General features: G+C 57.5%; 7 protein-coding genes across 7 annotated transcripts; 3 read left to right on the top strand and 4 right to left on the bottom strand.

Annotated features, from left to right (window-relative positions):
• Window positions 1-96: 96 nt before the first annotated feature.
• Window positions 97-3,936, top strand: FA10DRAFT_263848 (hypothetical protein). Its single transcript, XM_025520400.1, has 7 exons — window positions 97-194; window positions 257-341; window positions 399-592; window positions 664-1,419; window positions 1,483-1,899; window positions 1,964-2,544; window positions 2,602-3,936. Exons 1-7 carry the CDS (start codon window positions 123-125, stop codon window positions 3,839-3,841), a joined length of 3,345 nt encoding a protein of 1,114 aa, XP_025380350.1. The 5' UTR covers window positions 97-122; the 3' UTR covers window positions 3,842-3,936.
• FA10DRAFT_282818 (type I phosphodiesterase/nucleotide pyrophosphatase/phosphate transferase) lies at window positions 3,908-5,389 on the bottom strand (the record flags this gene model as incomplete). The annotated part of the gene is made up of 4 exons (XM_025523797.1): window positions 3,908-3,958; window positions 4,031-4,202; window positions 4,263-4,782; window positions 4,846-5,389. The coding sequence occupies 4 exons, from the start codon at window positions 5,387-5,389 to the stop codon at window positions 3,908-3,910; spliced, it is 1,287 nt and encodes a 428-aa protein (XP_025380351.1).
• A 375-nt stretch (window positions 5,390-5,764) lies between these two features.
• Window positions 5,765-9,393, top strand: FA10DRAFT_298577 (hypothetical protein). The gene is made up of 3 exons (XM_025524615.1): window positions 5,765-5,922; window positions 5,980-6,615; window positions 6,683-9,393. Exons 1-3 carry the CDS (start codon window positions 5,799-5,801, stop codon window positions 9,298-9,300), a joined length of 3,378 nt encoding a protein of 1,125 aa, XP_025380352.1. The 5' UTR covers window positions 5,765-5,798; the 3' UTR covers window positions 9,301-9,393.
• On the bottom strand, window positions 9,286-10,712 carry FA10DRAFT_273798 (putative NADPH-dependent beta-ketoacyl reductase; the record flags this gene model as incomplete). Its single annotated transcript, XM_025523184.1, has 6 exons — window positions 9,286-9,632; window positions 9,723-9,964; window positions 10,055-10,087; window positions 10,152-10,158; window positions 10,252-10,494; window positions 10,577-10,712. The coding sequence occupies 6 exons, from the start codon at window positions 10,710-10,712 to the stop codon at window positions 9,388-9,390; spliced, it is 906 nt and encodes a 301-aa protein (XP_025380353.1). The 3' UTR covers window positions 9,286-9,387.
• A 505-nt stretch (window positions 10,713-11,217) lies between these two features.
• On the bottom strand, window positions 11,218-14,337 carry FA10DRAFT_277058 (hypothetical protein; the record flags this gene model as incomplete). Its single annotated transcript, XM_025523352.1, has 4 exons — window positions 11,218-13,603; window positions 13,661-13,761; window positions 13,823-14,009; window positions 14,066-14,337. The coding sequence occupies 4 exons, from the start codon at window positions 14,335-14,337 to the stop codon at window positions 11,218-11,220; spliced, it is 2,946 nt and encodes a 981-aa protein (XP_025380354.1).
• Window positions 14,338-15,462: 1,125 nt separating this feature from the next.
• On the bottom strand, window positions 15,463-16,078 carry FA10DRAFT_14992 (hypothetical protein). The gene has a single exon (XM_025518090.1). The coding sequence runs from the start codon at window positions 15,943-15,945 to the stop codon at window positions 15,604-15,606; it is 342 nt and encodes a 113-aa protein (XP_025380355.1). The 5' UTR covers window positions 15,946-16,078; the 3' UTR covers window positions 15,463-15,603.
• A 217-nt stretch (window positions 16,079-16,295) lies between these two features.
• On the top strand, window positions 16,296-18,465 carry FA10DRAFT_257509 (hypothetical protein; the record flags this gene model as incomplete). The annotated part of the gene is made up of 3 exons (XM_025519859.1): window positions 16,296-16,366; window positions 16,469-16,653; window positions 16,724-18,465. 3 exons carry the CDS (start codon window positions 16,296-16,298, stop codon window positions 18,463-18,465), a joined length of 1,998 nt encoding a protein of 665 aa, XP_025380356.1.
• Window positions 18,466-18,495: the final 30 nt, after the last annotated feature.

Raw genomic sequence — 18,495 nt, forward strand, 5'->3', positions numbered from 1 at the left:
AAGTATTCGCAAACAGGCCCGTGCGGCGATGGGAGGCTCGGCCGACTTATGCGAACGCGCAATCATTGCCTTGAGAAGGGCATTCATTCTCCACCATACGACGACGAGCGACCACCGAGGCAATGGCTCCTCCTCTTTCCACCGAGGATGCCAAAGCGGCGGCCACAGTCGACATCTTCAACATCACATTCGACGTGGGTTTTCAGGGAAGCTTTTGTGATGTTCTAAAAGTGCTCATCCTCCCGCATGTCTACAGCGAACAAAGGCCGAAGCGAGCAATTGGGAGCTGACGTACCTCAAGGAGCTCACCGAGGAGCTCAAGCAGGAGAATGGCGGCCAAAGTGAGTGATGTCGGGAGTGCATGCAAGCGCACGCTTCTGACCCAGCGAGCTCGGCAGTTCCTGCGCCTTCGCCCGAGATTGCCGACAGGATCCTCATCGCAAGGCTCTCCCTCGACACCGAGGGCGACATTATGAGCGACGATTCTGACTTGCTAGCCGTCTTGGCCGGCCTTCCAAAGGGTCAGACCTCGTACGACTATCTCGTGGGAGCCTGGAAAAGATGCAGGGCACAAGAGAGCAGAGCAAGAAAGGTGCGTCAGGGTGTCGCGGCAGCACGGCCTGGACTCTGCTTCTCACTCACACGACTTCTTTTGCTTTACAGGACTTGGGAAGCAGCGAGTCAGCCCCAGTCGTCTCTTCCCTCGAAGAGGTCCGGTCACTCATCATCTCCTACCTTGGCCTCATCGTCAACACGCCCGACATGTTCCCAAACCACTCGAAGCCATCTACGAGCTACCTTCGACAGCGCCAAGTCTCGCCCCTCTGTCTTGTCCCGTCGCTTCTGAAGCAGGGGTCTGGATCCCTTGCCAGCACCACCGACCCTTACTCGTCGTCTTCAGCCAGCAGCAGTGCTTTGGCCTTCTCTCTCGGTGACGCCAATCGATGGGCGACATTTGAGCCGTTTGAGCTGCCGCTCATGCTCACCGACCTCGCAAGACGTTTCGACGGCGAGGGCCTCGACGAGGTCCTGGGCCCAGCGCTGACAGAGATCTCGCGTCAGATCCGAGACGGACCCGATGATGGTACTGGGAAAGGGCCGGGAAGCTCTTCGCAGCAGACGTCTGCGAATGGAAGCGGCAATAGCAGCAGCAGTAACGCCAATGCAAACGCCAACGATGCGCTGAATAGGGCTGCCGCTGCTGGAGATGTACAGGCGGTCCTTGCTCATCTGCTCGGCCAGGCGGGACAGGCAGGCATGCCCGGTGCTCCGACAAGACCGCCAGGCAATGCCTCTGCCGCTCCTGTCCCTTCTCTCGGGCTAAACCAGAAGGAGGGCATGAACATCGGAGGGATGGAGTGGAATGTCTACGTGATGGCCATGGCCGATTGCGCTGATGTAAAGCCTATTGCGTCCGCCGTGAGTCTTGTTACAGGACCTTCTCTTGTCCTATGCTCAAGCTGATTTCCACTCTTACCTCAGATGACATCGCTGCCCAACTTCAACCCCTCAACGGCGAGTGGTCCGACGTTGGAGAGAGAGTCGTTGCTAGGGCCCGTGCTTCGGCTATCGTCCTTTGCCGATACATCGCCCTCCCTCTGCGACCAGTTCTACGGCGACGGAGACCGTGCTCGGATGGCGAGCGCCCATTCATCGCTCAGGACGACGCTGGCCGTGTTGCACTCGGCCCACTTTCGAATCTTCAATAGCCTTGTCAGGGCAGGACCAGGGCCAAGGGAGGCAGTCCTGGCCTACTGGGGCCGAGCGTGCGATCTCAATAGAAAGAGAGGCGCCATGAGAGCCAGGGCAAGGGAGGTGGCCACGGACGGCTTCATGGTCAACCTCTTTGAGATGCTCATGCGCTTCTCTGAGCCATTCATGGACTATAAATACAGCAAGGTGGGTGCTGCACCTTTACTACGCAACACGGTGACAGCACTGACCATGGCGATGCCGGGAGCAGATTGATCGAATCGACCCTGAATATCTACGGAGGCAGAAGCGATTTGACGTTTCCGAGTTGACCAGGCTAAATGCCACCGAGCCAGAGGCGAAGGAATGGGCGGATCAGGCGGAAGCCCTGTCATCACCACCGAACTTCATCACCGAAACATTCTTTATCGCGCTGAGGCTGGCGAGCTTGGGGCTAGGCAAGGCCATCCGGACGCTCAACGATAGAGTCGAGGAGATGCAACGCCTAAAGAAGAGGACAAAAGAGGTCGAGGAAAGCCGGGCAACGTGGGCCTCTACTCCCCAGGCGATGCAATACGATGCATTCATCAAGCGCGCTGAGGCCGAATGCAAGCGGATGGAAGCAGAGGTGTTCGCAAGCGAATGCCAGCTTCTCGATGACGACTTCATCTCGCGGACCGTCATATTCATCAGCTTCGTCATGACTTGGCTTGTCAGAGTCGCCGACCCGCGCGGCCAGCATCCGCTCACCCAGGTCGAGCTGCCTCTGCCCAAGGAGGTCCCTATACACTTCAAAATGCTCCCAGAGCACATCTTTGAAGATGTATGCGACGTGCTCCTCTTCCTCGGGAGGTGAGCAGGTCCTTGATATTGTCTTCGCTTTGTCCATTTTGCTGATTGTCCTCGCAGATACAAGCCTGATGCGCTCACGGAGGCGGCCAAGACGGACCTTGTCACGTTCTGCACAACATTCCTCTCTTCGGGCTGGTTCATTCGCAACCCTTTCCTCAAGGCCAAGCTGGCCGAGATTCTCTTCTACAATGTGCTTCCCTTTGGCTACAATAAGACGGGCGTCGTGGGCGACACAATCAACTTCCACCCTCTGGCTCTGCGCCATTTGGTACCAGCCCTCATGTCGTTTTGGATCGAGGCAGAGTCGACGGGCTCCCATACGCAGTTCTACGACAAGTTCAACATCCGCTACCACCTCTCGCGAATCTTTGAGACGATCTGGTCCAACCCGCAGCACAAAGAGAGGCTTCACGCCGAGGCCAGCGGCAACGACTCCAACTTTGTCATCTTTGTCAACCGGCTCCTCAACGACGTGACCTTTCTCTTGGACGACGCCCTCGAGCGGCTTCTGGAGCTGCACTCGAAGCAGGTCGAAATGGATTCGCCAGAATACCAGCAAAAGACGGCCGAGGAGCGCCAAGAGTTTGAGGGACACGTTCGCGGCACCGAGGGTCAGATCCGGAGCATGCTTCAGTTTGGCCACGAGTTCCTTGCCAGGCTCATTGACTTTACGGGCGAGCCAGGCAAGACCAAGGATGCCTTTATGCAACCGGAAATTGTTGCAAGGCTGGCATCGATGCTCAATTACAATCTCGACCTGCTCGTCGGACCGCGATGCCAGGAGCTCAAGGTCAAGGATCCCAAAAAGGTTCGCTTCAACCCAAAGGAGCTCCTCAAGCAGATTCTTTCCGTCTACCTCAACCTTGCGGCGCGGCACGAGTTTGTGCAGGCCATCGCAAGGGACGGGCGGTCGTATCGTAAAGAGATCTTCGAGAAAGCTTGCAGGATCGCGCAGAAGCACATGCTCAAGGGCAGCCCTGAGCTCGATGTGCTGATGGGCATGGTCGGCCAGGTGGAGGAATTCAAGACGATGGAGGAGGAAGAGGAGGAGGACCTGGGTGATGTGCCGGATGAATTCCTCGATCCTCTCATGGCAACAATCATGCTACACCCTGTGGTCTTGCCTTCGAGCAAAGCCGTGGTGGATCTATCGACGATCAAATCGCACCTTCTTTCGGACGCTACCGACCCGTTCAATCGGGTGCCTCTCAAGCTGGAAGAGGTGCAGGAGGACAAGGAGCTCAGAGAACGGATCATGGCATTTAGACAGGAGAGAAAGAGGACAAGGCAGGAGTGATGCCACTTCGTCTGAGATTCTTTCTCCTCGTCTTGTATCTACTGCACATCGTTGCTCTGTTGAAACTCAATCTATGGCATTAGCACGCAAGTAATTGTCCCAGAAGTGAGGCGTTCCCTTCAGACAGGAACAACGTCAAAGGTCAGCTGTGGGCTGGGCAGAACAGAAATTATGCCGCAACAGACGCACATTGTTTGGCGCTCTGTGAGCGTTATCGACGGCCAAGATGTCCAGAACGAGGTTGTAGATCTCCGTGTTGGGAAACGTCGGGACTTGTGGAGTCGGCCTCTTCCGGAACGAAGGGCCATGGGCGAGGAAGAAGGCTTGCATGTCCGCTGAGCGGCTGTCGTATCCATGGTTGCTGATACCCGTCCATGTCAGCACTTGCTCTAATTAAGATAAAAGATCCACACACACTCACCCTCTTGGCGAGTAGACACCGTCCTCAAACGAGCGCATCTCTTCGTGCGTCGTGAAGCTATATCCGACATCTGGCAAGGCCCATAGGTTGCCCACCCTGTCATGGAGGCTTCCGGCATCTGCTGACCAATTGAAGCGCTCCACGAGCTGAGAACGATCGAGGACGTCGAACGTCCTGTATTTTTTCCTCGCTCGCGAAAGGGCCGCCCGTGCTTCGTCTTCGTCATCTGCCGACTCGAATCGAAGCTCTACATTCGGCCAGGCGTGCCTCGACTTGATCCTCGAGAAGAGGGCCGGCCCGAGGATATCGTCGAGGAAGAGCAAGCGGTCATTGGATGTCGACGTCATGCCATGGTCAGAAACGAGGATGATGTCGACAAGATCCGTAGCGTTTCGGAGCGCAATGGCCGAGAGGAGCGAAGGGAGAAGCTCGTCAATGGAGAGGAGCGCCTCAGTGATTGAGGGATGAGAGATGTTGACACCGTGGGAGTGCGTTAGGCTGTCAATGTCTGGTGCATAGCCTTTTTCGTTTCTTGTCAGCATTGGGTCAAGGCTTTCACTAGCACAAGGTATTCGTGACTCACCACAGATGAAGCTCGGTCGCTGGTCGCTCGGCAGGTCTATCCATCGAAGAAGGTGGGCTAGCCTCCTTTCCATAGGCCAATCCCTCGGCGATTCGTACTCTTGAAAGAAGTCTGGAGAAGCGCCTCGAGTCGTTTTGGGCGGACCAGGCCACATGAGATTAGCGCTTCTGCGCCCTTGTCGCTGGACAGCCTCCCACAGCGGAACACCCTTCCACCAGCCGGCATCCCAGCTTCGTGCCGGGTCTGTATAGTAGAAGGTCTTGTTCTTTCCCACGTCAAGGAAGTCGTTGGCGACGATGCCGTGCGATGAGGGCTCAAGGCCCGTCATGAGGGACCAGTGGTTGGGAAAGGTGAGGCTGGGCGACATAGGCCACATAGAGGGGCCAAATAGGGTCCGTGCGTCATCGATCGAGCTGAGGCGATGCAGGTTGGGAAGATGCTCTGGAGTGAGGTACGATGGTTTGAGGCCGTCGATGGAGAAGAGAATCACTGTCTTCTCCCAGAGATGTGTGCCGTTGTTGAGAGCTTCGCGGGGGCGACCCATGCCGCTGAAGTAGTGCTGATAATCATGGCGAAAGAGAGCAGCAGATGGGGAAGAGGGGAGGAAGAGAGTGGCCACGACTCCCACCAAGGCGCTGCAAACCAGAAAGAGCCACAGGCGAAAGTGCGAAGACGGTTGCGTCGCTATCGTGAAAACATTGCGCATTGCTGTCGACCTCCTGTAGATCGCGAGGGTCTCATGTCGCCCTCTTTTCGGGAACAAAGCTGTCTTGTAGGTGTCTCGATGGGCTGGCTGGCTGGCTGGCTGGCTGACTTGAGAACAGAAGAAGATCTCCTTTGAGCGCGCCGCTGGCTCGTGCGGGCGAAGCAAGAAGCTTGGAAAAGCAACTAGACGCGCTTTATCTGGGCATCTGTGCTCAACGACAACGACCTATCAACGGCGTCCGGAGGGGATGTCCACGAAGAGTGACTCGCCGCTCGTCTCGTCCCTGGGCGCCTTGTTCGCCGAGGCAGGCTTGCGGGTCGAGCTTACAGGCAGAGATGAGCGAGAGAAGCGTCGACAACTAGCGTTCTATGGTGAGCTCTCTTCACTTGCTCTTCCCCTGTGCGCGAGATTGCTGATTAGATCTCCAGACGAGGTCCTTCTTGCGTCGATCCAATTGAGCCTGCCGGCATCTACGAACAAATTGCCAGCACCTGCGAACGGCTTACGACCAATTTTTGCTTTGCCCTTACCCGCAAAGACCAAAAAGACGTCTGCTGAAGAAGAGGAAGAGGAGGAAGAGGGCCTGAATGAACCGGAAGATCTTGTGGGGGCAGCCCCGCCAAGGCTGCTCTCTCTCCTCGTCTCGTCTCTTCACGTTTCCCTCGATGCGTCCTACATTGCTCCAAGGCTCGACGATGCCACTGCTTCGTCGCAGCAATCGCAATGGGGCGGCTACAGCACCATTCCGATTCCCTCTACAGACACGAAGGACGCAAGCTATCAGGCTCCTCTCGCCTCGACGTCCTATCAGCAAGATGTCACACCCATGTATGCTACATCTTGGGCAGGGGACCAGGTACCGCCGCCTCCGAAGCCAGAGAGCCAGAAGAGTAGGAAGCAAAGCAAATCTCAGAGGGCGAGGAGACGCACAATCACAGCTAGCGATGCTCACGATGTCGAGTCCGGAGAGCACGCGGCCCAAGAGCGTGGTGCCGAGATCCGACTGGTAGTGCAGGGCAACGAAAAGCATTGGGTCGTGGAGTGGAGATGCGAGGTCCCTGTGGGTGAGTAATCGCTACACCTCTTTTCACTTGACGGAAGGCGAGACGCTGAATGGACCTTGAAACACAGTGTACATGCGCACGAGGCATCCATCGCCCGCGCTGAGCCTGACAAGCAGCCTGGCCTTACGCCTAATGCCAATGCAGCTGCATCGAGTCTCGGATGCCAAAGGATTGCCTACCCGATATCTCGACGGCTTGTCGCCGCCGTCAAATTCGGCCATCGAGGCCCTCTACTCGCATGACCTTTTGAGCGCGCTCTCCGAGGGTCCTTCATACCCCGATGAGTCACCAGCAGAACGAGCAGCAAGAGCCAACGCCAGCTTGGCACGGCTCCCACTCGGCAAGCTTCCCAGCAACGTCCTTGGCAGCCGGCTGGTCACGCCAATGCGAGGCACGAAGGACATCGACCGGCTGTTGCAGCGGCAGAGGGCCATTCTTGATGGCGTACGGACACCGACGGTCACGTCAAGACGAGCAAGCCAAAGCCAAGAGCTGGATGTAGGCGATGGCCTACAGCTGACCGACGTGGCCGATATGCCTCCTTCGTCAGCCTCGCGAGGAGGCAATTCGACCTTTGATTCGCCAAGGCTCGATGGGCCCGACGAAGAGGGAAGAGGCGGCTTGGGCCAGGAGGTTAGGCTTCTAAGGAGGAGCGTGCGCAAGGTCATGGACGTTCGAAATGCCATCGCGGTCAGAATGCGGGTGGCCGTCGTGCCTGGCATCAAATCGACTGCAGAGGACGGCGACGATGACGACGAAGAAGTCGAAGGGGAGGGGAGATCAGTATCGCCGTGCCTCGTTCTCTGCGTAGAGGTCGAGAACACGTCCGGCAGTGGGTTGCAGTTCCTTCTCGAGTCAATCAAGGTCCAGGTAGCCCAGCCAGTCAACGTGTCTCTGCACCAGCAGCAAGCCTCTCTCGACGTCCCTGTCGAGGCTGCTCTCGTTCCCGGCGGTTACAAGTCGTTGCCTCTAACGATCGAACAGGGCGAACAACGAAACTTGCTCTATCATGTGCAGTTCCACTCATCGCTCTCTCACAATGCTGAAAACGACGTAGCTTCACCTGCTTCATTGCTGGCGGAAGCACAGAGGCAAAGGCACGTCTCCATCAATATCGAAGGCAAGCCGGTTCTCAAGTCGGTGCTTGCCAATGCAGAGGAAGTCAGCTACTCGCCAACTGCCAGCTACAGCTCGACCTGGAGCTGTCACCTGGATCTTTCGCGGCAGCTGCAGCATGTGGCCCTCGATCTCGTCGCTGTCTCTGGCTCTGGTCACTTTACCTTGGGCAAGGTACAGAAGCCAACGCAGACCGGCAGGAGCAGCCACCGATCTTTGGTCACACCTACTGCTGCTGTCCCTCCCTTCGCAAATGACTCGGACTCTGTGGGACAGCCCTTGTCTGCTCGGCGATCGAACGTCTTGACCGTCAAGCCACCCCCTCCTATTCGTACGGCTTCGGCGGTTGCATCACTCGAGTCCCCTTCGCCTGCTTCAGCTTCTTCTGCGACGTCTTATCGACCGTTTCCTTCACCAGGGAGCGCTCAGATGCCGAGGACGCCGTTTGAGCTCCGAATACCATCCTCTTTGACGTTACGAACACCCACGGCCGTCCCCAGTGGCGCAAGCAATGACAGCGGCTTAGCAACGCCGCGGCCCAATCTACGAGCTCCGAGCGCAGGCTGGCAGAGCGACAGCCACATTGCTCTGCGTAGAGACACCAATGCCCAGTTCGAACATCCGCATCAACCTTGGGAGCTTGACACTGTCGACGAGCCGACTTCTGGTCGGCGTGGCTCCCTCCTTGGACAAGGTCTGCTGGCGAGGGCGAGGATGCGAGCTGCGAGTGCTGCGAGTGCAAGGGCGGCACCTGCCGCTTTTCTCTCGACGGCGGCGATGCGGAGACAAGCGCCGACAAAGCTCAATGGCATCAACAGCTCAAGCGCCGACTCGAAGCTGACAACGTCTTCACTCTCGACTACCTACTCTGCCAAGGAGGACAGCAGATCAATGGCTGGACAGAGAGACGTCACACCTACGCCGCTGCAGCTTCATCAGCGTCCGTCCTTGCACGGCGAGAATGCTGCGGAGAGGGCGGAAACTAACAAGCTCCTTCCGCTTGATGGATACCACTCGAAAGCGACCAAGGGACGGTCTGACCTGGTCCAACAGCTCGTTCTCGGCGCCTCGCACTTGCGCGGCATCCTCATCGACGTAGACGTTGTGGCAGTCCCTTCGCCTCCAGAAGCCAAAGCAGGAGCAGACGAGCGTTTCTTCGACGTGCGCCTAACGCTTTCAAACAGAAGCTACGAGACCAAGACGCTCATCGTTGGTTGGGTCCATCGCCACCCCGTCTCTCGGCTCAGCCCACAACGACGAGCCAGCACGCTAGAGGCACGGACAAGAAAGGCCGCGGTGGACGACGAGGAAGTGTGGCTCAAGAAGAAAAGCACGGCACTTGAAGGAGCCAAGCTGAGGTCGGCACTGAGGCTGTCGGACGACGAGGTCCATGTCGGACCCATCGCGCCAGGCACGACGGAACTGGCAAGCCTACGGATCTCAGTTGTTGGAGGAGGGAGCGAAGAGCAGGGGCAGAGAGGTGTGATAGGGCTTGGAGGACTCAGGGTCCTTGATCTCGATTCGGGTCAGGAGAAGATCCTGGATGATCTTCAGAGGCTCGTCCTGTAACAGAAGCTTCATGCAACTCTGCAATGCCTTGTCTCTCTCACGTACGACTTGTGCATGTCATTAAAGACCAGCTAGTTGGAGGAATGCTCACAGCTTTGCCAGGAGCCGCTCGAAGCGCTCAGGAGGCATGTGAAGCTTTGCAATGTCCTTGGGAAAGACATGCGGCGGCACGAGGGAGGCGCCGCCGTCAGTTGTGATGGTGATGCCGCTGAGGTGAGCGCCGCCCGAGCCGGCAAGGAGGAGCGCGGGCGCGGCAATGTCCTTTGCCTCGCCAGCAAGGCCGGCCGGGTGGGAGCGCGCGAGCGAGTCGTCCCTTGCGGTGCTCGTCATGTCTGTGGAGAGCGTCCGTCCGTCTCAGCTTGGTCCCAGCGCTATTGTTTTGCACGCCAGCTCCGCGAGGAAGAAAGCGGGTCAGGACTCACTGCTGGGGAAGAAGCCTGGAGCGAGCGCATTGACGTTTACGTTGCGTGGCTTGAGCTTGACGCTGAGGGTGCGTGTCAAGTGCGAGGCGGCGGCCTTTGAGGCGAGGTAGGACCATGCACCCATCGACGCCACTGGCAGCGTCGGCATGTTTGCAAAGGGGAGGCTGCCGTAGATGGAAGAAATGTTGATGACGCTAGCAGGTGAGCTTGGGCTCGTGTTCTTCTCGAGCAAAGGAAGGAGACTGTCATGAGATGAGTCGTTAGCCAGAGAAAAGAAACAGTGTCAGAGCACGAGGACGAGGAGGAACATGGGGTCGCGGTTTCTAACTTACGCAACGGTGAGATAAAACAGCGACTTGACGTTTCTGTGAAGTGGACGACCATCAACTCTTTCTTTCAAACATGGAGTTGCTGTCGAGAGATACTCACACATCGACTGTGAAAAGGAGTGGCCGTCGAGCGTATCGGTCGTCAATCAAGAAGTCATCTCCTCATTCCGGTCGACTGCGAAGGTGCGCGCGACACTCACACACCCTGTCCCAGCCCTTTTTCTCGTCGGTGCTCTCCATCTCGCTGCCCCACGACACGCCGCTGTTGTTGATCAACACATCGACAGTGCTCTCTCTCTGCTTGATCTCGTCCCCCAGCGCCTGGCAGCCCTTTGCCGTGGTCAGATCGGCCTCAAGCGGGACGGCGGAGCCCTCGCGGATGCCATTGAGCATCTTTGCAGCTCCCTCGAGGTTCTTGAGCTTGCGCGAGGCAATGTAGACGACTGAAAGACCCGTCAGCCGTCAAGTAAGCCGCAAGGAGAGAGAGAAAGGGGTCGTCGAGCAGGGAAAAGTTCTTCTCCTTACCCTTGGCGCCATTCTGCACAAACGCAGTGGCCATCATCAGGCCCAGACCGGTTCCGCCGCCCGTGATCACGACGACCTTTCCCTCTTGCGAGAAGAGCGTGCCCACGTTCAGGTCAGGGAGAGCCGAGTTGGACATTGCTGCAGCCGATTGTTGTTGGATTGATGTGAAAAAGGCGGGGGAAAGAAGCGGCTTACTTTTTGTGGAGAAGATGAAATGCGCCGGCGCAGATTCTTAGCGCCTTTGCCGAATAAGACGTGTTACTAGTAGTCGGTACAGTACAAAAGATAGCGATGAAGCAACGCTGTCTTGTCAAGCGATGGCTTCCTTGACTCGCAGCCGACTCAGGTCAAAAGAGGGCCAAAGACTACGGAGGAAAATGTGTCGAAATCAGAATCGGGGCGTGCAGAGGAGGGAGAGGATGTATTGCATTGTTCACACTTGATCGTCGATGTGAGCTATGCAGCTATGGGCAGACATCGAGCGACACGCGAAGACAACGTTGAGACTAACGAAAGGGGGAGGGGGGAGAGATGAAAAGGAATGAGCGCAGCTACCTGGAACTGGCTCGAAGACTATGTGAAAGAAAGGGGAGAACGAAAAGAAAGCCAGGGCCCGATAACGTCGAAGGAAGCGCGCGAACTTAGTTGTCGTCATGGTAGATGTCGTCGTCGCCGCCTGACGAGATCTCTTTCTTGTTCTGGAGCAAGCTCGAGTATGATGGCAAGTTTTGGTAGCTGTTGCCTTTGTTGTAGCCACCGCCGTAGCCACCACCGGAGCCGAGTTTCTTGTCATACTGGTTGTACCCACCGCCACTGCCGTATCCACTGCCATCGCCGCCACTGCCGTTTTTGAGGTCGTCGAATGGGCTTGAAGCTTGGCAAGTATTCATGCAGACAGAACCATACTGCTGCATGTCGTCGTCAGTAGTGCTGGAGGTGGCGGAGCCGGATGCAAAGGCGTTGCCGCTCGTCTTCCCCTCGACGTGGGCCTTGACCGTCTTGCAGGCGGACTTCTTCATGTACTTAGGGCAGCAACCAGCTTGACCGGTAGCCGAGAATGAGCTATCACCACCGGATCCGAAAACACCTCCACTACCTGGGCCACCTGCCTGACCACCGACGGTCGTCTTGGCCTTGCAAGTGTTTGAGCCGTCGTGACCCTTGCAGTCGCAGAAGAAAGGAGGTTTGTAACCGCCCTTGCACGTATCGCACTGTTGATCGGGGTCATCGTCGTAAGGGTTCCCATTGCTGGTTGTGTCGTACGGATCGTCTTGCTGGGTAGGGTCAAACTGATCGTCTTGCTGGGTAGGGTCAAACTTCTCGACTTCGTCATCCTCGGGCCCGTCCTCAGTGTGGTGGCCGCCGTAGCCGCCGGTAGGGAGGTAGGTGTCACCAGAGCCCCCAAGGCCACCTCCGAGACCACCTCCGCTGCCGCCACCATAGCCGCCTCCCAAGCTGACTGGCTTGCCGAAACCGCCACCAAGGCCGCCGCCGCTACCAAGGCCGAAATCGCCAAGACCGCCGCCACTAAGGCCTTTATTACCTGAGCCGCCGAGATCGCCATAGCCGTCGCCATAGCCGCTGCCGTAGTCGTCACCTTTGCCAAAGCCACTGGGGCCCCCACCGCCCATGCCGCCGCCGCCGTTGCAGGTCGCGCAATTGTCGCCTCCGCCTCCGCCTCCGCCACCGCCGCCCGAAGAAACTGACTTTGCCCAGGATTTACCGCTGCCCGTGGAACCTCCAGATACCCACGTATTGCCATTAGCGCCATTAGCGCCTGATTTGTACTGGCCATTGCCCTGAGACCCTCCGCTCGAGGATATAATGTCCCTGCGCATGTGGCGAACCATCTTGGAAGCACGCTTGAGGATGCTGCGACGGCTGCCACCATTGCTATTGGCGGTGGACTTTGCAGTGCTGGTCGAGCCTTGAGATGCCCAGCCTTCCGCATTGGTGTCGGTGTTATCCGTGTGGGCTGCAGTATTGAAGCCGGCGCCATTAGCAGCCACTCCCACGGCTTTGCTCTTCTCTTTGCCTTGCGAAAACTGGCCTTTGGCATCGGTTTTGACGGCGCCATGGATGCCCGAGGCACCCTCTACCTTTGTATCAACGTGCTTCGTGTGAGCCTCGCTTTGGAAAGCACCGAGGCCAAAGCCGATGCCCTTGCTCTCCCCCTTCTCTTTCGAAGTGCCAAAGCCGAAGAAGTCGTTCTGCTGCGCTTCGGCATTTGAACCGGCTTTGACGTCCCCGTTGAGCAGCGACGCGCCTTGCGTAAAGGTGTTGGTAGCTTTCGTGTTTGACCCAGATTTGAAGGCACCGGTTCCCTTACTTGCACCGGAGCTACCGGAGTTCTCCTTCGTATGAGCTCCACCGAAGATGTCGGTCGTTCCCTTCGAGGTTGCGTGCGATTGAGCGTCGACTTTGCCTCCGTTTGCGAATCCTTCGGCTGTCGTACTAGCACCGGAGGCCTTGCCAGCGGTTTTGAATTTGCCGATGCCATTGATGCCACCGATGCTCTTTGAAGAGCCGTTGGCAACAGGGGGCTTGACGACGGGGAAAGCGAAAGGAGTTTGCGGGGGTGGGAAGTCGCTGATCTTGGGAATATCCTTCCAGAAGACGCAGGTGAGGCATTGATCCCTTTGAGGCTTAGCGAAACCGACGGTGAACTTGGGCCAGCACAAATTGAATTCCGGCGTGGCTGGGCGGCAAAGATAGTCGTTGTTGCAGTTGTCGAAGCCGCATCCCGTGTTGGTGTTCCACATCCATCTGCCCTTGTCCTGCTTCCAACCACCGGCCTGGTAGAAGGGGAACCTTGTGCAAGAATTGCAAGAATCGGGCCGAAATGCGAAAGGGTAAACGGCGCCGCCCTTGCAGTCCCGGAGCTTCCCAGACGACGGCCACAACTTCAACTCAGTGTCGCAGAAGTCGCTGTACTGGTAGTCGTTGTAGTACGACATAGTCACTCTTTTCACTTCGCAGATGAATTTCGCGCTAAAGGCGACGATGAACATGTTGTGGTCCGGGGGACTGGAGATGCCACTCGGTCAGCTCAGCCAGCCAGTGGCGCAGCTAGAGATTACTCACAACCAACCCATAAGACCATAGGAAGCGGCGTCGACAGCCATCATGATCGATATAAGGAGCTCGCCAACGCTCTCATCCGCGCCAGCCTCCTTGAACATCGGCTGTTATGGGAGGCGTCAGCGATCGCTTATGTTGTCCCTCTCTTTCGTGCAGCAAACCCACCTGAACACCGATGAGTTTTTCGACGATGCGTGTGACGGTTGCCACGATCGAGTCCATCGAGTCGGTGATGGAATACAAGTCATCTTCTGTGGCCATTACGGATGTGGTGTAGGTAGTAAGAGTCGCAATGGTGCTAAGGTCGTTGTGGAACACGCTGAGAGCTTGGAAAGCGGCGCTCATCGAATTGCTGAAAGTCATGGTCAGCCTCTGACGACCACAACAGGATTCAAGAATGAAACTCACCCTGAACCAGTGGTAAGGAAGAAGTCGAGGGTTTGCTCGAGTATTTTGGCGCCCTCTTCGATTCTGTTCAGGATGGCATTGACCCTCCTTACAGCCGTGATTTGGACGACGTCGAAATGAATATCGGGAAGTAGACCCATGCTGCGCGGCTCAAGAGAGTGAGCCAATCCCACTTCACGAGGCTGGACTTCGGCTGGAGTGGCGGCGGTGGCCACACCGCAGAGCGCAAGGGCCCCCAGCGTGAAGGGGAGGAGGCAAGATGAGAGACGCATCTTGGTCGAACGACGGTGGTGGCGGCGATGCTGGTCAAGTCTGTCACTCCCGTCACGTTGTTTTTGCCGAAAAGAGTGTTGAGTGTCGTCTAGGAGAGAGGAAGGGAACCGTGCCAGAGGCAACGGTGATGGGGTGGACTGAGGAAAAAGGAGGAGAGGGAGGGTGGTGATTGTCCTCGACGACTGAGGAGATATGGGAATGTGAGATGGGAGGAGGGGTTGCGGTGGACTACCAAAGGGCGGGCTTTTATCCCTTTCCTGCGCCAGGGAGAGAAAGTGAATAAAGGGGACAGAGGGGACGGGCGAGAGGAAAAAAACCACGAACGGAGAGAAGAGGAACACAGGCGAGCTTCCTTGCCTCGGTATGCCAAAGTGCGCTGCTGACGCTCTGCTGAAGACATGACGGGAGCGGAGATCGTCTGAAGCGCAGGCCCAAAAAAAAGCAGGGTGTACCTTCTCTCTCTATTTCCTCAACCACAATTGTAGCCCAGAAGGGAGCATTTGGGGAGAGAAAGGGGAGTGCGAAAACAAGAGAAATGCTTAGCCGCGCTCTGCTGTATCTCGCCCCATCAAGCCGTTCTTGACCGAAAAGGAAAAAAACAAAAGGAAGGAAATGGGAGGCTGGGCTGATGAACGACGGACTTGAGAAAGATGACGGCGGCCGCCGCCGCTGCCGTCGTCCCTGGACACGAAGCGGTGTGAGCGAAGGGACGGAGAAGGATGAACACAACACAAGCAGCTGCCACCCTCTCTCTTTGGCCCCAATGGACTTGGGAATGCCGGCGTACCTGGCTCGATTTCACCGCCACCCTTACTCTCTGACAGTAAAGGTGAAGGGGGGACCAGACCGTCTTCGGGCCGTACAGGGAGAGCGACTGTTTGCCGAACAAAGCGCGCATTTCCAACGCCGCGCACTTTCCTATCCACCGCTCTCAACCAGGCGGCTCCTTCGTAAAGCCGCTCCTCTATGAGGAGGAGGGCCATCGGAGCTTGAGCAGAGGTCGCGGTGCTCCGTTGAGGCGATGAAGCTGACAGCTGCTCCCTGTCGCGGCGCGCCGCTTTGCGCTCCGAAACATCTCGTCATTACAGAAACAACAACCTGCGCTTGAGAGAGAGGGCCACAGCGCTGAGTTAATGACATTCTCACCGAACCAATCATCTGACGCGACAAAAGAGCGGCGCTCCTGAGGCCCGTGTGATTTGAGGGAGAGAGAGGGGGCGTAAGTGGCCATGCTGAGAGGGTAAGCCCCTTTCTTTGTGATTTTTTCAAAAAGACATTTGCAAGAGAGACCAGACCTGGACGATGCGGTCCTCCCTAAATTGGTAAAAGACGTGCTCGTACGAGGCCTTGCCTAGGGAGAGTGCGTCGAATCGGATCCGCGCGGCCACCCGTCCCGTCTTGTCATCAGCAATGAGCATCTCAAGCGAGGCCTCAAGATCACTGGGAAGGTCTACAAGACTGTCTTGGATCATCTGTACGTAGCCATGCGGCGTGAAGCTTCTGTCGTTGTGAATGACTTGCGGGTGTGCGAAAGCCATGACGGTGCTCCACTCTCGCCTCTTGAAACCGTCAAAGTACCGTCTGTACGTTTCCTCGAGCGAGGGCATTTTGAAGGGGCCCTTTCCTTGTCCGGTGAAGCTCTTACGATGTTTTTTGACCCGTCAAGCGCTTGCCGATGCACTTGCTCACTAATCGTCACCGGCGCTGCACACGGACGACCGATGCAGCCCTTCTCCTTAGCGTCAGTCGGAGACAGGACCATTCAGGCACGAATGTGTAAATCTCGATTCCACGTGGTCGTGCCTCAACGACCTTGTTGCTCTTGATAACATCGAGCTTGGACCCCCCTCGCAAGCTGATCCTCTGTCCCACGAACCTCTATGCGGAGCGAAGGCGCCACGTCTGCAACTGCAACAAGGACAAGACCGCTCAGATAGACTGGGAGGGAGCTGCTGCCATGGACTGGCAAGCAGTCTCGGATTTGGCAGGCACGACATCCTTTGTCGTCTGGCTCTTTGCCCAATCGCCGTGAGTGGTGGGGGAAAGGGGGCGATCCATTCCTAACCGTTTCTGCGCCAATTTGGTATGAAAAGCTCATCCCAAGCATCCTCGCTTGCTGTGAAACCCCAGTCAGATCTACGAAAACTATGTGCGGTCCTCTGTCGACGGCCTCTCGCTCGTCTTTGTCGCCCAGTGGTGTGCGGGCGACCTGACGAATCTGGTCGGCTGCCTCCTCACCCACCAGCTGCCCTTTCAAGTCGCCGTTGCCTCGTACTTTTGCTTCATCGACATTGTCATTCTCCTGCAGTACTACTGTGAGTCTCTGGCCATTTGTGACGGCTGTGTGGGAGGAAGGGGGGAGAGGAATACTAACCTCGCCGATAGACTACTGGAGCAAGAACAGAGCAAAGCCGACAGAGGTCGCGGTCGCCCCCGTCATTCAGTACGGGACATTCGGGACGTCGAGGAGGTACGGCTCCACTAGCCGGCCTCGATACGGCAGCAAGAGCTCTTCCTACTCGACACTACCCAGGCTGCGGTCGACGACGGCAAGCCGGCCGACTTCGCCTGCACACACGAGAAGGCCGCCATCAACGCCAAGCCGTGCTTCGGTCCGCCATCATTTTGATGTACTATCAGGCTACGAGGAGCTGAGCAGGGCAGCACGAAGCGTGGCGAGCCTCGCCAAGAAGATGGCTGAGAGAAGCTCGAGCGCATCGTCGACGAGGCGGCGCGATGGGGGTGTCTCGAGCCCCAAGCGAGGAATGTCGTCCATGATGACAAAGACTGGTGCAACGGAAGAGGCTAGGAAGCAGGAGCAGCCGCGTGAGCACCACGATGCGTCCTCGGATGATGAGGGTGCAGGTGGGAAGGCTGCATCTCGAGCTGCGGCGTACAACCAAATGTCGGACAGCATCATGAGCACAGCAAGCACAGACGATGGCTACGGGTACGGGTTCGGCAGCGCATCGACGCACGACCTCGCCAGTGCTGCTGCGGCCTCGGGAAAGACGGTGGGAGGGACATCACCCATCCCAGAGGACGATGCGGCGAGCTCGCTCGGCAGGGGCAGGGATATGACGAGGACAGCTGGGAGGATCCTGGAGGCGAGCACATCCAAGACGCCCCCCAACGCAGAATCATCCTCGGCAGATGGTGGAGGCCAGGCTCAGCCGATGGCTACGGCGACTGCTGCTGCGAATGACCCGACGCTTGCCGAGCAGCCAAAGAGGCGCGGTCTGCTCGGTAGATTCATCAAGAGAACAAGGAACAGCGCTAGCACCAGCCCTACGGCGAGAAAGCGGACAGGGATCGTGTTCCTCGGCATCTGGGCCCTCTTCGCCCTCCGTCGTCCGACACAGCAACCAGAGAGTAGTACTGCAGCTCCTTACTCCCTTGGCCGCGTGCTCCACGGCGACGAAGCCCAGGCACCCCTTCACTGGGATCAGGCCACCCATGTGCACTTCCTGAGTCGACCGATACCTCAGCATCCCGTGACACTCTTCTACCACCAGGTGGCAAGAAAGCCTGGCCACGGTCGTGGCGACGACGAGAGGAACAAAGGCGACAACACCAAGCACCGCCATCGCTCCAGCGACAGGCCCGGTCCGCCGCCAGCGCCGGGGGGAGGGCCCTCCGACTTGCCACCCTCGCCCTCGTGGGAACGTATCCTGGGCCGCATCTCTGCCTGGATCTGCACCGTGCTCTACATGACGTCGCGCCTGCCCCAGATCTGGGAGAACCACGTCCGCAAGTCTGTCCAGGGCCTCTCGATTCTCCTCTTCATCGCCGCCGCCCTCGGCAACTTCTTCTACTCTGTCTCGGTGCTCGTCAACCCCATGGCGCTCGAGGGCAGTCCAGAGGCCAAGCGAGAATATCTGAGGGAGAGCCTTCCGTTTCTGTTGGGAAGTGGGGGAACGCTGGTGTTTGATGCGGTCATTGTTGGGCAGTGGGTTGCCTGGAGAGGACTGCAGCCACTGGGCGAAGAGATTGACGAAGCGGACGAGGTGCAAGAGCAGGTGTCGCCGCCAGGGCAGACGCAGCAAGGGGAGGAAGCTTCCTTCGTCGCCGCGAGGGAGAGCGCATCGTCGTTGGAGAGGCGACCTCTTCTACCATCTTCGCATTAGATAGACCAAGTCACCGTGAAATAACAAGCC

The sequence above is a fragment of the Acaromyces ingoldii genome (genome assembly GCF_003144295.1).
Source record: "Acaromyces ingoldii strain MCA 4198 unplaced genomic scaffold FA10scaffold_1, whole genome shotgun sequence".
In the NCBI taxonomy this organism is placed as follows: Eukaryota; Fungi; Basidiomycota; class Exobasidiomycetes; order Exobasidiales; family Cryptobasidiaceae; genus Acaromyces; species Acaromyces ingoldii.